Raw genomic sequence first — 17,806 nt, forward strand, 5'->3', positions numbered from 1 at the left:
TCTACCCTTGGTGTTGACTTCAGATTTGCCCTTTTCACTACGTTCATGTACGTTTTGTACTTTCTAATGTAAACCCGATTGTCATCATTTATTCTTGTGATGGCTTACATACACTTAATACCCAACCTTCTGACTGATGACAGATCCAAGGCTTCCAGATTGCGAATACTCAACCTCATTATTGACCACAATTCCGGGAGTTTTATCTTTTTGACGAAATATAAACCACGAATACCTAGCCCTGGCTTTTGACACAGTTTTACCTTTGAGTCGTCTTCGAGATTGTGAAGACCAAACCTCGCTACCTTAGAGGAGTTTTGTCTTTGTGGCGAATCGGAATCTCGAATACCGAACCCTTGACCACAGACCCATGAGTTTTACTTTTTAGAGGGGATTCGAGATTGTAAATACACAGTCTTGTGACTGACCACAGTTTTCACAGAGTCTTGCCTTTGTGGCGGATCTGATATCATGTTTATTCATCCTTGTCACTGATCACTGCTACCTGTCTCTTACCTTTGTGACGGCGATAACTCCAAGGCTTTGGACGTACACAACACTAGCACACACTCCCCCTAGCATACCGCCCACAGCACCAGACAACCCGTCCACTGCCAAACCTCTGTTGATGGCGTGAGAGGGTGGGGGAGGAACTTCTGTTCCAAGAGCAACTGCTTGATAGACGCCAGGAAGTTGAATCACAACTGTCATGGTGATAGTTAGCATGGACACATAACCCGATCCACTGATAGTTGGTGGTCCATATTTAACTGCAAATGCAACACACATCATACAAATGATCCATATTTCAGCAAACTCTTAAAGCTATGAATGCACAATGTCATTTAGAAAGTGGTCAAATGAAACATATGTTATATTTGGGATTACCCTTTCTTAGTGGTGGCTGTGCGGGTTGGGCGTCTGACTTTGTGTGCTGGCGATTAGGTGCCTGACTCCGAGGGTGTTGGTTCAAATCCCGGATGGGACTCAACCCAGCAAAAATACTAGAATCTGTACTTTACTGAGAAAGTGTAATCCCAAATATTATATATAAAATATGTTAAACTCTTAAAGCCAAAAGTAATTATTCCTTAGATGATATTCTCAAGTACCCGTGTAGGAATCACTTTGATACAACTTTCGAATTTTTAAACTGAACAAATAATCATAATTTTGTTCTTAGTTTTCAAGGTACAGGTGTACAAAGCGAGCTTTGCTCTAAGGTGATCGTAACCCCATACATTAAAAGTCACATGCAACCAAAAAACAAACACAATTAAAACACAATTATCACTTATTCATGACATATAATATACATTGCTGATTTTGAAAAAACAAATAAACAAAATTATAAGCGTTCAATCGTAAATCAAAAGTGCAATATTTTGTACTTGGGTTTACTTCCCTCGAAACGAAGCACCCGGGATACCGAACCCAGTCAGAGCGGGTGGGCGTGCACTTAAGTGGAACGAAGACGTTAAGTGTAACGTGTGTGTATAGATATGTTGGGTTTTGTAAACACATGCTCATTTTTGTGTATAACATTTTGCAATCAGACAGACATGTCATATGTACAAGTATCACACCTGCCTGTCTGTGTAATTACATAATGTGACAGACACAGAACTCGGGTGCACGAGCCATAAATCAATGCGTTTTGTTTATGGTGTATAGCCTGATAGGTGTTAAGTTCAAATTGCATGTGGTCAGTGATCGAAGTTGTGTATTGCATATTGTTTTAGCAGACAGGCAGGCAGACACATAGGTATCAATAAAACAGACATTGAGTTTTGTCTGTGACAGAGGCATATCTATATCACAGTTAGAAATTCTGACAATGCTAAATAATGACGTTGATGTTAAGTATCGAACTGAGAAAGTGACTCGGTAAGAAGACCGTATGGTGAAATAGTCAAATGAAATTATATAAACAGTGAAATCGGTAATCTCCTGTCATAACATATGAAAAACACGCGACTGTGAAATATCAACAAAACATTAGAAAAATAGCTCACATCAAAGCCTACTCCGAGTACTCACCGCCAGCGAAGGTTTTCCGTCTTGAAATGTCGAACGCCTCACTGGTTGGCACATAGCTGAGTAGATCTAGATCCTTAACAAGGTTCTTTTATATAACGAGTACATTATTTACTATTTATTTACTATTAACCAAGATTAGACTACTCCTGCTCACGACCTTATAATCCGGACATCCCGCTTCCAAGCTGCGCGAACCTATTCACTGCGCATGCACCATGAGCGCAGTGCAGCGCAGCGCAGCTGTTGAAACCACGTTTCACCCCAGCCGGGGTGAATTTAGTGAATCGTTTGAACTCCGATTTCGCGGGGTTTTTTTCATCGCGTTATTTTTTTAACTTGATAAGTTGAATTTGCCTTTTTGATCGTTTGTTACTATAAGGCCATACCGAGAGGTATCAGAATCAGCAAAGTTGTGTTTTACGCTGCATGTGACCTTTAAGTTAAACTTTAGACAACTATAGCGCTAAGGTTGTTTTGTACAACGGCAGTCGATACATTAACTTGTCATAGCAGTTCTACCTACATGGTAAAGGAATGTAAAACCATCCTGCGTCGTGGAGGGCACTCAGTCTGACATCTGTTCTAGCCATGTGACCATACATGGTGGAGTTGCTAGGTAACGTGTCTGTCACAGTCAGCACGTGACATACGAGGAATGATGCAGCCATTGCTAAAAGCATCTGTTAATGAAATATTTGTAAAGCCTTTTGGAAATATTAAGTCTTTCATTTCCATGACAGTCAATAAATATTACGAGAAAGCAATTCTTCTGTCATTCATTTTGCAAAGGGATATCAATTTCAAGGCGTGGTTTACAGTGATTGTAAGAGTAAGCTATACTGTGGGTAAGAACATATTAACTTGAATAATCCTATGCTAAGGTTACAGTGAATCAGAATCAGTTGGGAAGTTATAAGTTCCATATTTGCCTGAACGTAATTGCTGCTACTTATTTGACTGACTGACTGAGTTTGGTTTTACGCCGCTTTTAGCAATATTCCAGCAATATCACAGCGGGGACACCAGAAATGGGCTTCACTCATTGTACCCATGCGGGGATTCGAACCCGGGTCTTCGGCGTGACGAGCCTACCCTTAAACCACTAGACTACCCCACCGCCCAGTTATCTGACGTGAATGAAAGTCACTGATGTTACACTACTAGCAGTAGAGCTGTAGTAATGTAATTAGTGTCTATATACTGTTTGATAAACACTTACGGCATTGAGCTGAAACAAAGGGTACCGAATAACGTGGCACTTCTTCTCTCCATTACACGCTGGAAACGGAAGTTTCACTTTGACGAGAAACAGCGAAAACAGTAGGATGAGAAGTATTGACCTGTTGAAGGATAAAAACACCGTGCAATGATAAAATGCAAACTGATATATGTACATAACACAGTACAGCAATTGTGGATAAGTGATTTGATTTTAGTCGTTTACAATCATCTTGTAGCAGAGTTGTACTTTTGTTGGAAACAAGCCTTTAGGTCTGATTATTGACATCATGGATAGATATAGATGTATCATTTATTAACAAATAAAAGGACACAAACGGTCTAATGGCCTCAAATGATGGGTTTGTGTGAAACACCCAGTTCTAGAATCATTTCCCGTCGTTCAAACAGCGGTACCATCTACATGACCCAACGTCATGTCACACGTAGTATACAGAGCTACCATCAAGCTTGCCTGTAAAATACAATATAGCAAAAGTCTTACTGGAAGCTCGCTGGTGTTCACACTGTGAGACCGCCTCCGTAGTGTAGTGGTTAGAGCGTCCGCCCGGAGAGCGGAAGGTCGCGGGTTCGATTCCCGACCGTGTCATACCAAGACGTTAAAATATGGTACTTGTTGGTCCCTGCCTGGCGCTCGGCATTAATGGGTACAACAAGGACTGGTCGGCTCGGAGTCAGTATAATGTGTCTGAGTGGGGTATTCATGCTTCACTGCGGCATGGTATCTCAGTGGGCTAGCACTATAAAACCAGCTTCAGTCTGGGCTAGTACAAGTAGCCGCACATACACAACACACGCATGCACGTGTGAGCGAAATATTCTCAAGCACGACGTTAAACCCAATTTCAGCTCAGCAGCTCACACTGTGGTATGTGTACCAGCTGGGGGACACCTCCAGCACTGGCACACTTCTGACAAGCTGGCTGCTCCCCGGAGATGTCCCGGAGATGTCCGCACAATGGAACCATGCACCCACAGTGAGACACCACCACACTTATACAAATTTGATCATGTTGCTCACATACTGGAATCATGTATCCACAGAGGGCTAGCAGCATGAAGTTAGAAAGGGATTGGGGATTCGAATTCGACACATTCGACACTCGGCATTCGGTATTTGAATTCTTATATTTCATCCGCCTTCTAATGTACTAGGTGCTCGTTGTATAGCTGGGTAACTTTAAAACATAAACAACCAAACTACAGTTTTCGATATTTGAACCTCAAATTGAGTGTTTTTTTAAAACATTCGGGTTTCGGGATTTGAATCACGGATCTAAATATTTTTTTGCAGATCCGGGATTCGAATACCGAATGTGAAAAAAAAACAGATTCGGAATTCGAATCCCCAATCCCCAATCCCCAATCCGTTTCTAACTTCATGTTACCGAGAGGGCTACCCCTAGTACTGCCTACTAGGTACATGATGGCTTGTGTTATTCACGTTATTCTCACTTCAGAACCATATACATTGTACCAACAAAGGGCCACCCATTGTACACCCTGTACTTACATGCTGGCGATGCCCCAGTGCTGTTCGCACAGTGGTATCATGTACCCACAGAGCGTCATCCCCAAGGTTGTCACACATGGCGCTACTGTCAGCGGCCCGATGAACTTCATTATGAATCCAAGGATTCCCGAGATGCCAAGAAGAAACTGAGTTCCAGATGCCAACATCAGGTTGCCCTGGATCTGAATACGATGATGAGTGATTTATTTTTAATACGCTTCTCTTGTCTCCAGCTGTGCATTTCTCCTTCTTCTTCCTCTCCCAATTCCTGAGGAAACATATTGTGCGGATATGAACATCGATACTTCTTCTCATCTAGACATTGACCATTGTGGTGTTTGATTGTCTTACGAAGCGAAAATACAAGAAGCCAAACTGCCTCTCTTTGTGCCTTTTAGTGTATTGTGGCTGGGGCAGTTTGACGTCCTCCGGTACCTGGTTGTGAGTTGTCGACCATCTTGTTAAGGCATCACAGTGTTCGATGAGGATGAGGGGCGGTGTCGTGGCGGTGGGGTAGCCTAATGGTTAAAGCGTTGGCTCGTCACGCCGAAGACCCGGGTTCGAATCCCCACATGGGCACAATGTGTGAAGCCCCTTTCTGGTGTCCCCCGCCGAGATGTTGCTGGAATATTGCTAAAAGCGGCGTAAAACCAAACTCAGTCAGTCAGTCGATGAGGATGAAGCGAAAAAGGGGGAAGTCTAACTCTCTCTTCTTTATACGTTTAGAAGTCGGGATCAAACACGACTCAACCAGTTCATTTTCACGCAGTCGTTCTTGGTTAAAGGAGTTATTCGACCTCAATCCACGCAGCTAGTACAAGGGGTCCCAGGATATTCTTTGGATTCCAGTCTTACCCTATCAAGATCAAGATTATTGTATATAAGAGCCCCGGCCCGTAAACATCTCGAATTCCCTAGATCTACTTTGACCGAGATCCAGCTTTCTCGTGGCTTTTCGCGATAATCTAACCAGACTTGGGTTCTGCACCCCGGATATCCTACCGTTCGATAGGAGACGGGATAAATTCTCGAAGGAGATTGCGTGGCTGTGTCAAGCCAGTGAGACGATAGGTCACATGATTCAGGAGATGGCTGACCAGCAAGTACGACATAGGTCTCCATGGCGTTCGAGTGAGGTGGTATATTTAAGCTGGAAACATGTCAGATAATCTTCCCACTCAGAGACAGAGGGAGAAGGAGAGCGTGAGATAAGATAAGTATTCATAAATTTGATAATTTATTGTATAATTTACAATATTCAATGGTGCTTGGAAGAGATATGTTGACGTTTCCAGTTCATACACACTAGTCCACCTATATGAACACACTTCTATTTGTTGGTTGATTGTTTGTTTATATCTGTGTTCTGCGTTTTACTAAAAAGAATTGACATACTCTCGTAAATCGTAGTGAACTTATCTTGTTGCATGTTACAGTATCAAAAACATTTTAAAACCTCTCTCATCCGTATCTTCCAAGGAGATGTCCCGTTTCCTTCCACATGTTCCTGCAGTGACTCTGTGGAATAAAACATCTCCATAAGGTTATAGTTACAAAACATCCTAAGATTTCTTTTTTCTGAAGTTTCCTTCAGTTTCTGTCGGAAGAACTAGACACTTTAAGGCAGTTTTTCTAATTTGAAAGAAAATAGGTCATTTGTGTTACACTTTCTGTAAGAAAACCACAATAGACTGAAGACATCAACAAGATAATTTTATGCATAATATCTACCCCCCTCCTGATTATTAAAATGGTGTTTGTCCCTTGATGCAAGACGATAATACACTGTATGAACGTTTACCATCGGACCATTTCGGGTCACTCAGAATGGCAGTGATAGCGATGATGAAGGCACTGTTGGATCCCTGGACGAGTGGGAGTCTGAAGCAATGAGAACACCAATATGAACATTATCAAAGGATAACGGCGATACGTTCTGGATACACAACATCCTCAAATAATGAAAGAGAAGTTTATTTCTAAACTTATGTTCAGTCTAAGGAATAGAGCACTTCCCATGGAATTGGGGTAACACATCTTAAGAGGCGTGCTAAAAATGTATGATCATGGATTCTGACCCCACATTAGCACTAAACATACTAAACTTCATCGTTTGCTGTGTTTTACATGAAGCTGGCAAGTCGGGATAGGGCTGTAATGCTGTTCATAGCAACATCCACCAAAGTGCACATTTCTTCTTTGAAGGGCATGATGTTTTCTTCCCACGATTTAAGCATGTTTAATGTAGGGTAGATGCGTCCTCGAGACACTGGGCACGACTGTACCTGTTGTATTAGCAGTTAATACTATATACGCAAGAATAGATAGTCCAAATCTTTACATAGAGGATGGTGTGCTTGATATCGAGAATACACCAAGGAAAGTGTATAAGGACGACCTTCAGTGGTAAAAATGAATTGTTCCATAGCGCAATTTGTTGAACGACTTTCTTGGATATCACTGCTGTGACAAGTGATACCTGTGAGGGCCACAAAAAAGCTATTACTATTATTAACATTTAGTCCCATATTTTACAAAATGAAACAATTTCTAAATTATCTTTTCAACAATAATAAGGGCCAAGGGATTTCTTCATTTTCAGGAACTGAGGGATTCTAGACTCGCATTGGATATATTGGGTATACTTGTTTACAGAATAAAATAGTTTCTGAATTATCTTTTCTACAATAATAAGGGCCGAGTGATTTCTTCATTTTCAGGAACTGAGGGATTCTAGACTTGCATTTGTTTGCATTTGGGTATATTTGTTTCAAGGTTTGAATGACAGACTAGCCGCTTCGTAGTATAATTATCTGTCTACACGTCAAATGCAAAGTGTTTGAAATTAGTTAAATAGATTGGTCTGTGAGATATTATTTTGCAGCAAATTGGTCAACACATCAAACTGTATCTGTATAGTTTTGATACAAAGCGTGGTGTAGTGGTTAGAGCGTCCGCCCGGTGAGCGGAAGGTCGTGGGTTCGATCCCCGACTGCGTCATACCAAAAGACGTTAAAATATGGTACTTGTTGGTCCCTGCCTGGCGCTCGGCATTAATGGGTACAACAAGGACTGGTCGGCTCGGAGTCAGTATAATGTATCTGAGTGGGGTATTCATGCTTCACTGCGGCATGGTATCTCAGTGAGCTAGCACTATAAAACCAGCTTCAGTCTGGGCTAGTACAAGCAGTCGCACATACACATACACACGCATGCACGTCGTCATATGAGCGAAATATTCTCAAGCACGACGTTAAACCCAATTTCACCTCACCTCACCTCACAAAGCATATCACGTTCGTGTATGTGTTGCGTTCGTTATATAGTCTGAACCGGTTCGTTCAAGGTGTGGGATGGCTCGTTCATCTCACATTCGTCATTCTGAGTATATAAACTGTGTGCTAATCGTAGTGCGTCGCGCCATGCAAAACAATGGAGGGTTAACTGGTTCATTCAATTTCAGCTACCCTGGTGTTTCATAGACTCTCCTACCTGGGATAATCTTTGCCAGAGATAAAATAGGCGTACACTCGAAGCATATTTTGAAGTGTATACATATCAATTGAGTTTGTGGTTGTAAAAATCCCGGTCACTTGGAACAGTTAATGAGGCCTTGCCAAACGTGAAATGTAGTTCACCAGTCCATTGTATGACCCAGTTTTACCAGATATTATTCAGGCTGTATTTAGTAATCTGACTTAAACATAGATTGGTGTTGAATTAAATAAGATTCTCATTTTGCTTAAAGTGAGTGAGTGAGTGAGTAGCAATATTCCATCAGTACCAAGGGACACCAAAAATAGGTTTCGGACATGGCACCTTTGTCGAGATTCGAAGTGTGACGAGCGAAAGCTTTAAACACTAGGCTAGCCCACCACGCCTTCTTTACTTACTGTCTAGTTAGACCAGATACACCTACCTACATCCAAAACATATCTGCAACAGGCTGGCTAGGCCAGAGGTGAACAAGCATAGACTCAGCATCTCTGACCTCACTTCCGGTAGTTCATCAGCACCAATTCGATTGGTTATCAACACGGCAGCTGATAAAGCTCCTGTTATTCCAAGCAGCGCTTGCTGGGTTGTGAAACAAAGTTCATATGAATAGCAACTACTTTCCAAACAGAACGATTTAAAAAAAATTCTAAATGTTTCAAGAAATATGCAAATTCAGAAAACGTTGCCCACATTTACAGATATCTTTGTATGTCCTGACTAATCGGAACGGTTACAGATGCTGTAATGGATGTGTGTCATTGGTTTGTCTGTGTGTTGTGTATTAACACGACACTCATCAATATTCGAAGGTTGCAATCGAGTCCGTAAATAATCCAGTGACATCATGAGTGAGTGAGTGAGTTTAGTTTTACGCCGCACTCAGCAATATTCCAGCTATATAGCGGCGGTCTGTAAATAATCGAGTCTGGACCAGACAATCCAGTGATCAACAGCATGAGCATCGATCTGCGGAATTGGGAAACGATGACATGATTGTGTCAACCAAGTCAGCGAGCCTGACCACCCGATCCCGTTTGTCGCCTCTTACGACAAGCATTGTCGCCTTTGTGGCAAGCATATGTTGCGGAAGACCTCTTCTACCCCGGATCTTCACGGGTCAGTGACATAATGATCAGCTGGGATACGATGATAAGCCAACCAAGCCAATGAGTCTGAACTTCCGATCCCGATTCTTACAAGCATGGAATGCTGTAGACCAATTCTTACCAATATCTTCACGGGTATATGTCTGTCATTGCTACCATAACGTCTTAGGATGTTGATAAATTTGGATTTATTTCATTGAACAGGCTCAAATATGAACAGGCCGCAACAATATAGCCGGAATATTGTTCATGCCGAAGTCCAATTCTTACCCATACCTTAACCAATATATGTATGTCATTGATACCACAACGTCGTAATATACGATAATTCTATAAATCACAATGATTTTGCATTGAACAGGTTCAGATATGTACAGGCCGGAATAATATAGCTGGAATATTGCTGACTGCCGCGTAAAACGTTGGTTTCAGATGGACCTGATCACAAGGGAAGGTTCTTTACCTGAATTCCATAGATGGGCCAGAACAGAGGTCAAGGGGCTTGTCTACTGTGTAGAGAAGCCTGTTGTGGCTGATATCCATTTCCACAATCTGGTCTTCAGAGACGGGCTGTTGATGGTCCGGACAATCATCCATAATTTGTTCCACATGCACGATCTGGTCCTCAGAGACGGGCTGTTGATGGTCCGGACAACCATCCATAATTTGATCCACATGCACAATCTTGTCTTCCGTAAGAGTCTCTAATTCATCCAGACACTCTGCTCTAGTATTCAATTGTTCTGTATTTCTGATGCAAGGTCAGCTGAACAGATATACATATTCATAAACAAATATGCACACATTAAAAAAAATAACGTGTGTCAGTGACGAGGTGACATCCTGAACAAGCGCAGTTGCAATTTGATATTTATCCAAGCCCTGAATCAAGGCAGGCTGTCAAACTTTACCTCTCCTTTCAAAACGTGCAAGAAATTCAGGACAGCTTCAAGTTGCGTTGTCAGCATGTGGATTTAGGTAACTATATCTGGTGTTGGAGTGTCCCAAGAGGGAACTTATAGTAATTCAGTTCAACGACCCCACTAAATAACAAAATGACAGGTGGGATGAAATCATATAAGTGTCACCTAGGACAAGCCATACGGACTTTAAGCACATGTAGGTTTACTCTTTAAGGTTTCGATAGATGCTACAACTTGTGGGTTAAAACAATACCCCTTAAAATAAACCCAGTTACATGTGCTTTACACAAGTTTACCTTTTCTGCAGTGAATCATCGACAGGTAAATGTTCCATGTGACTGAAGTATCCAGTGTTTCTTTTTAAATCAGTGACGAATATTAGATAACACAGTTATATGGCCAACACCCATTGGATAAGAGTGTCACATGGCCAAAACCCATTGGATGCCTGCTGTTTTTATGCAAGCTGAACATGGCCACCGACATGAATATCCATCGGGTCCAAAGTTAAACTAAACTTCTTTTAAAAGAAACCTAATAGTGTTACTTCTTCCCCTGTACTCATAAGCAAGTATTACGAGTTGGAGATTTCAACAAAACTACACCTGTGTCACCCATTGTGTACTAACGTGGCTGACAGACGGATGATTGTCTTAGTTATCGGTAGTCGAATAACACTAGTTCGTCACTCTTCACAGTCCTCACGGGTACCCACTGACTGCTGGGTGTGTGATAGGCATTGACCAATGTCTCATCTAGGAAAACAGGCTCACATCCTTCTTCACGTTTTACTTGATGGTTTCGGAGATATTGATTTCGGAGACGGACTACTGTATGTCAGTTCATTCACATAACACATCGCCACTTATCTCTTTATACATATATCCAAATGTATGTATAAGTTACAATAGCCTGTAGTTCGTAAAAATGTTCGTGTTCAAGGTATTTATTCAAGTTAGTGCCATGAACTTGGGCATTATCCGAATAATTGCTCGTCTAACTTAAATTTTTTCTGAAACCTAGGGGCGGTGGGGTAGCTCAGTGGTTAAAGCGTTTGATCGTCACACTTTAGACCGGGGTTCGATTCCCCACATGGGTATTACCATTGGATACATTGTGTGAAGCCGATTTCTGGTGTCCCTTTCTGTGATATTGCCGGAATGTTGCTAAAAGCGGCGTAAAACTAAACTCACTCGCTCTGAAAACCTATTTATCACTTTAGTGGTTTTGATATGTTCCCATCTGATTGACCTGATAGAGTCCCGTCGACCGACAATAATTTACACCTACTTACAAGACATACCAAGACCTTTAGAAGTTCGTTTCTAGTACCAAAAGTAGCCCTAAGAATGCTTAACTTTGATCGTAGCCAATGTGTTAAGAATGGGCTTAAGAAGTTATAGGGGCTACGAACGTTTTGGAATAGCTAGCCTGGTTTTTATCTTTCTGCTCCACATATAAAGAAACCATACACATTAAAAATCAACTGGTTCCCTGATGTTATCGTGGTGTTCCCTGATGTCATCGTGGTGTTTCCTGATGTTATCGTGGTGTTCCCTACACCGTCCCTGACCGTAAAATATTGAATCAGATTCATTTATTTCGATTTCGGTGTTGTCCCAAATCCAGGACCAAAATCAGTCGGTTCCATTGAAAGATATCATGGATGTCAGGTGTTAGAACCTCTGTTCTAAGTATATGGTGTTGGGGTGGGATGTGTTCCCATCGTTGTCTGTCAAAGGTCTTTCGTGAATCCCAGTAATATCTTTTATTATCCATATGTGTTACAATAAGTGATGACATATATTCGATATGTAGCACACGTGTAATAAACCCTACAGACCATTTCCTTAGCCGGTTGAGACAATCACGAGGCATCGGAATGCTCTTTGAGAGAGAGAGAGAGAGAGAGAGAGAGAGAGAGAGAGAGAGAGAGCGAGAGAGAGAGAGAGAGAGAGAGAGAGAGGGAGAGAGAGAGAGATGATGATGATGATTTTTATGCAGGAGCATGTATAATGTGTGAGTGAGTGAGTGAGTGAGTTAATATTTAACGTCACATCGGCAATATTTCAGCCATATCGTGACGAGAACATTTGATATTGGAATGAAATATATGTAAATTATAAAAAATCTGCCGACGAAGGGCAGTAAAACAACTAGAACATCACAGATATACATGTAAAACTAGTAATAGAGTCTAAAACATTTTAACCATAGGGGACAACACAATATAAAAATAGGCTATAGATCACCAACAACTGAAAGTAGGTCACCATACTAGGGTCCATGGGGACTTACAGTACCTTTGCTACCTGCATGGACCCTAGTTGGATTTACACTATCCCTTCAGCCGCTGGTGATTGTAGGATAATTTAGCCGAAATCTAAATGAACAAAAATACTACGTTTAAAAACTTGGTATGTGAAAATTCTACTTTGAAAGTTTTGGGACTTACGTACCCTCTCAGGAGGACAATAATTTTACACTACTTCAACCCCCTTTGAGGGTACAGCCACTAACAATCTCAGTTACTAATCTAAACTACCAATCATTAAAATACATCTATCTACAGAACATGTTAATCAGAATTCATCAATGAAGTCAATTTCTTTTAAAAAACCAATAATTAAATGAGAATTAACAGAAGTAAAAGATCCTAAGTGTTTTTTACACTGAATATATTTATCCCTTTATGATGGAGAATTCAACACAGTCAAGCAGGATATGCTTGACCGTAACTCTCTCATCACAAGGGATACAAAACGGAGGATCTTCACCTTTAGCAAGTATTTATGAGTATAACGCGTATGGCCAATGCGACATCGTCGCATAATGACCTCTTGAAATCTGGACTGGCAACCCAAGTAGGTATAACCGATGGTTGGTTTAATTGCATGTAATTTATTGATACCTACTTGGGCATCCCACTTCTTCTGCATAAGATCACGGATGTAAGTTCTAATGCAAGCTTTGTAATCAGAATAAGGAATAAGAAGCGGTGTCACAGATTTGTTGAGTGCTGCCTTAGCAGCAAGATCAGCCATTGTGTTCCCAGAAATGCCAACGTGGCTGGGTAACCAACAAAAGACGATGTCGCATTGGCCAGTAGCAAGTTCATTATATAATTCAATAATTTCTAATAAAAGTGGATGTTTACAAGAAAGATTTTTAATAGCCTGAAGACAAGAAAGAGAATCGGAAAAGATGATGTATTGCTCATATTTACGGTGTTTATTAATATATTTAAGAGCTGTTAAGATGGCGTTAGCTTCTGCTGTGAAAATAGAGCTGTTATTTGGTAATCGAGAAGATATTGTTCTGGATCCAATGACAGTGGCACATGCAACCGCGCCACCGTCCTTGGACCCATCTGTAAATAAAGATTTGTATGTATTATATTTAGTTTTTAGTTGATTATATTCTTGTTTGTACTGTAATTCATTAGTTTCAGATTTCTTAAACTTTGTCAGAGTTAGGTCAACTTCAGGCCTAACCAGTTGCCAAGGAGGAGAAGAAAGAAGACGGGAAGGAGCTATATTTTCTAGCTCAATGCCGGCAGCAGAAATGAATGGTTTAATTTTAAACCAAGAGGTGGAACAAGAGAAGGCTTTTGTTGTACAAATCCTCATAAAGAGGAGTAAAGACACATTTGAATGCAGGGTTGGACTCGTTAGAATAAAGTTTTGTGATATACTGCAAGGACAATTTTATACGGCGTTGTGTAAGAGATGGTTCATCTGCCTCGACGTAGAGACTGTCAACAGGTGATGTTCTAAAGGAACCAAGACAAAGTCTTAGACCTTGGTGATGGACAGAATCTAATAGTTTTAAGTTTGCTTTTACAGGCTCCACCATATACGATGGAGCCATAATCAAGTTTCGAGCGGACCAGTGATCGATATAGATGTAGGAGAGTGGCTTGATCCCTCCCACTTAGAATGTGAAACGACTTTCAACAAGTCAAGTGCCTTCAGGCATTTAGTTTTAAGGGATTTAATATGCGGCAGAAACGTTAAATGGGAGTCGAAAATTAAACCCAAGAACTTGGCCTCCTTAACAACTTTGATGGGAGTGCCATTGAGAAACAGTTCCGGGTCTTTATGCGGTTTATATTTTCTACAAAAATGTATACAATTAGTTTTGGATTTAGAAAATTTAAAGCCGTTTTCAAGACACCATTTATGTATTTTATTTAAACACAGCTGCATTTGCCGTTCAATAGTATGCATATTCTTACCGCGACAAGAAATATTAAAATCATCCACAAAAAGTGATCCATCAATTGAATCATTTAAAACCTTTGATAAACTGTTAATCTTGATACTAAACAATGTTACAGACAAAATACTGCCTTGCGGGACTCCCTGATCCTGATTGTAATGGTCAGACAGGGTTGAACCCACTCGGACTTGAAATTGCCTGTCATTTAAAAAGTTGGATATAAAGTGCGGCAAACGGCCTCGTAATCCAAAATCATGTAAATCTTTTAAAATCCCATGCTTCCATGTTGTGTCGTATGCTTTTTCTAAATCGAAAAAGATCGACACTGCATGCTGTTTATTAATTAATGCACTTTTCACAAAAGATTCTAAGCGCACTAAATGATCGACGGTACTACGGTTTTTACGGAAACCGCATTGTATATTAGTTATTAAGTTATTGGTTTCCAAGTACCAAACAAGTCGATTATTTATCATGCGTTCCATGGTCTTGCAAACACAGCTAGTTAGTGAAATTGGCCGATAATTGGAAGGATCAGTATGATCACGTCCAGGTTTAGGGATTGGCACAATTATAGCATCACGCCATGATGAAGGAAATTGTCCGGATGTCCAAATGTCATCAAAAATAGATAAGAGCGTCGCTAAACATGATTTAGGTAAGTGTTTCAGGAGTTGATAATGTATACCATCAGCTCCTGAAGCAGTATCGTGAGCTTGGTCAAGAGCAGTATGAAGCTCATGTATCGAAAAGGTTTCGTTGTAGTCTTCCCCATTGTCTGAATTGAAATTAATAGATTTCTTTTCCTGCTGTCTTTGATATTTCTGGAATTCAGGTACATAGTTAGATGAGGAAGAATGCTTGGCCAAAGTTTCTCCAAGTTTATTTGCTATGTCAGATTTATCAGTTAATAATTCATCTCCACTTTTTAGATGCCTAATGCTTGATTTAGAGCCCTTACCTTTTATTTTCTGAATCATGTTCCACACCTTTGATATCGGCGTGCGCGAATTGATGTTTGAGACATAATTTCGCCAAGATTGGCGTTTATTTTGTTTAAAAGTACGCCGTGCTTTGGCGTTTAAAATTCTAAATTTGTTTAAATTGTGGACCATAGGATGACAACGGAAATAGTGCTCGGCTTTCTTCCGTGCCTTCCTAGCTTGTTTGCAATCATTGTTAAACCATGGTTTTCGTATGTGTGGGTTTTGTAGAGGACTTAGGAATACATTCCTCGGCAATTTTATTCAGTTCATCAGAGAATAGTTGGACAGGGTCAGCAACATCTATAAACAGTTCAGGTTTTAAGTTGGTTGATGCAAGATTTCAAATAAAGGCCAGTTGGCCTTAGTAAAGTTCCATCTGGACATTGGAGGAACATCAGATGGAGTTATGGCTTTTAGAATGGTCGGAAAATGGTCACTTCCACACAGGTCGTCATGGACTGACCATTCAAACTCATTCAGCAGGTTAGAGTCGGTAATGGATAAATCAAGCGAAGAATATGTTCCTGTACCAGGATGTAAATAGGTGTGGGAATTATCATTAAAGATACATACATTGTTATTAGAAATAAAGTCTTCCAGTATTTTCCCTTTTGTGTTTGTATGTGTACCTCCCCATAGAGGGTTGTGGCCATTCAAATCACCCATGATGATACAGGGCTTAGGAAGTTGGTCATACAGCGCCTGAAGATCAACAGGCTGCACAGAAGAAGAAGGAGGAAGATAGAGTGAGCACAATGTGAAAACAATGTGCATGGTTACACGGACAGCAACAGCTTGTAGATGGGTATTTAGAGGAACAGGACTGTGAAGTATGCCCTGTCTCACTAATATTGAAGACCCGCCAGTTGCTTTCGGCCCTGGAGGAGAAAAGCAATGGTATGGAGTATACTGTCTTATATCAATTTGATCGTTTTCTTTAAAATACGTTTCTTGTAAACAAAATGCCGATGGCTTAAAATCTTGTATAAGTAAGTGTATATCATTAAAATTGTTCTTCAGTCCTCTACAATTCCACTGAATAATGGTATTGGAGCTGTTCATGGAGGCTTAACTGGAGATCGCGATTGGGAGGAGTGTTCACTCCCATTGATTGTTTGTAATGGAGTGACGTCCATTTCCAGAGGCTCAAATGAGTTATGAACCTCAACAGGTGTAACAACAGGAGTGGGCGTCTTTACGTAAGTGAGAGCCTTTTTTCTTTTTTCAATTTCTTTTCTCTTTTCTAGTTAACCGTTCATCACCCACAGGTGTACTTACAATTGAGTCAGATGGTACATCAATGGTAGGATTGTCCGTTTGCGAAGTTGTTGATTTCAGACAACCTTCCTGAGATAGTTCAGTGGACTGCTGCAGTACAGTTTGGTCGTCCTTGACCCAGGAGATGTTGGTCTGACACGAAACAGAGACCGTCGTACAAACTGGATTGGAGGATGCAATTGCGGCGGAATATGTTTTGACATAAGTTTGAGCAGAAGATGGAACTAGTTTTTTTGCTTCTTGGTAGGTGATGTTATTGGTATGTTTAATTTTTAGGATTTGAGCTTCAAATTGAAAAGATGGACAGGATTTAGAAGACGCCATGTGATCTCCGGTGCAGTTGGCACATTTCATGTCGTGCGTGCACTCAGAGCTATCATGGGCTCCACTGCAACGGCAGCATACTGCCATCTTGCTTCGGCAGAACTTAGCGCCATGACCAAACTTTTGATTACTTAAAACATCGGAGTGGATTTGGTACATAGACCTCCACCCCGATGTTGAAATATCCAGCCTTTAGTGATTTGGGTATTGCAGGTTGAGAAAAAGTGAAAAGATAGGTGTGTGTTTTAACAAAGGTACCATCTTGAGTTTTCCTGGAAAAACGTTTTACATTTGTAACTCCTTGAGCTTTTAATTGAACAGCAATTTCCTCCTCGCCCATGTCAGAAAGACAGCGAGCAACATCTCTGACAATGCCTCTGCTAGTGTTCAGTGTCTTGTGCTCCGAAACAACAACAGGAGTATTAACAAACTGTTGTAAGCCCAACAGATTGACTGATTGTTGTTTTCGGACACATTCCACTAGCAAGGCACCAGTCCGCAGTCGTGTGACATTCTTGACATCCCCACAGACACCTCTAATGCCTGCCGAGATAGCAAATGGATTAAGTTTTAATGGGCTTCCATCAACTGACGCAATTACGATGAATCGTGGCCAAGAATCTGAAATCTCTGGAGCAACCTCCTCATCAGACGAGAGCACATCTACATGTCTGCGTT

The 17,806-nt window shown here is 40.9% G+C and overlaps 1 protein-coding gene across 1 annotated transcript; it reads right to left on the bottom strand.

Annotated features, from left to right (window-relative positions):
- Window positions 1–501: 501 nt before the first annotated feature.
- Window positions 502–6,694, bottom strand: LOC124256917 (solute carrier family 23 member 2-like). The gene is made up of 6 exons (XM_046690888.1): window positions 6,594–6,694; window positions 6,249–6,310; window positions 4,793–4,974; window positions 3,260–3,380; window positions 2,564–2,720; window positions 502–770 (listed from the first exon to the last, which is right to left on the bottom strand). The coding sequence occupies exons 2-6, from the start codon at window positions 6,255–6,257 to the stop codon at window positions 502–504; spliced, it is 738 nt and encodes a 245-aa protein (XP_046546844.1). The 5' UTR covers window positions 6,258–6,310; window positions 6,594–6,694.
- Window positions 6,695–17,806: the final 11,112 nt, after the last annotated feature.

The sequence above is a fragment of the Haliotis rubra genome, unplaced genomic scaffold, assembly GCF_003918875.1.
Source record: "Haliotis rubra isolate DU_JTF1 unplaced genomic scaffold, ASM391887v1 Scf643, whole genome shotgun sequence".
NCBI lineage: Eukaryota > Metazoa > Mollusca > Gastropoda > Lepetellida > Haliotidae > Haliotis > Haliotis rubra.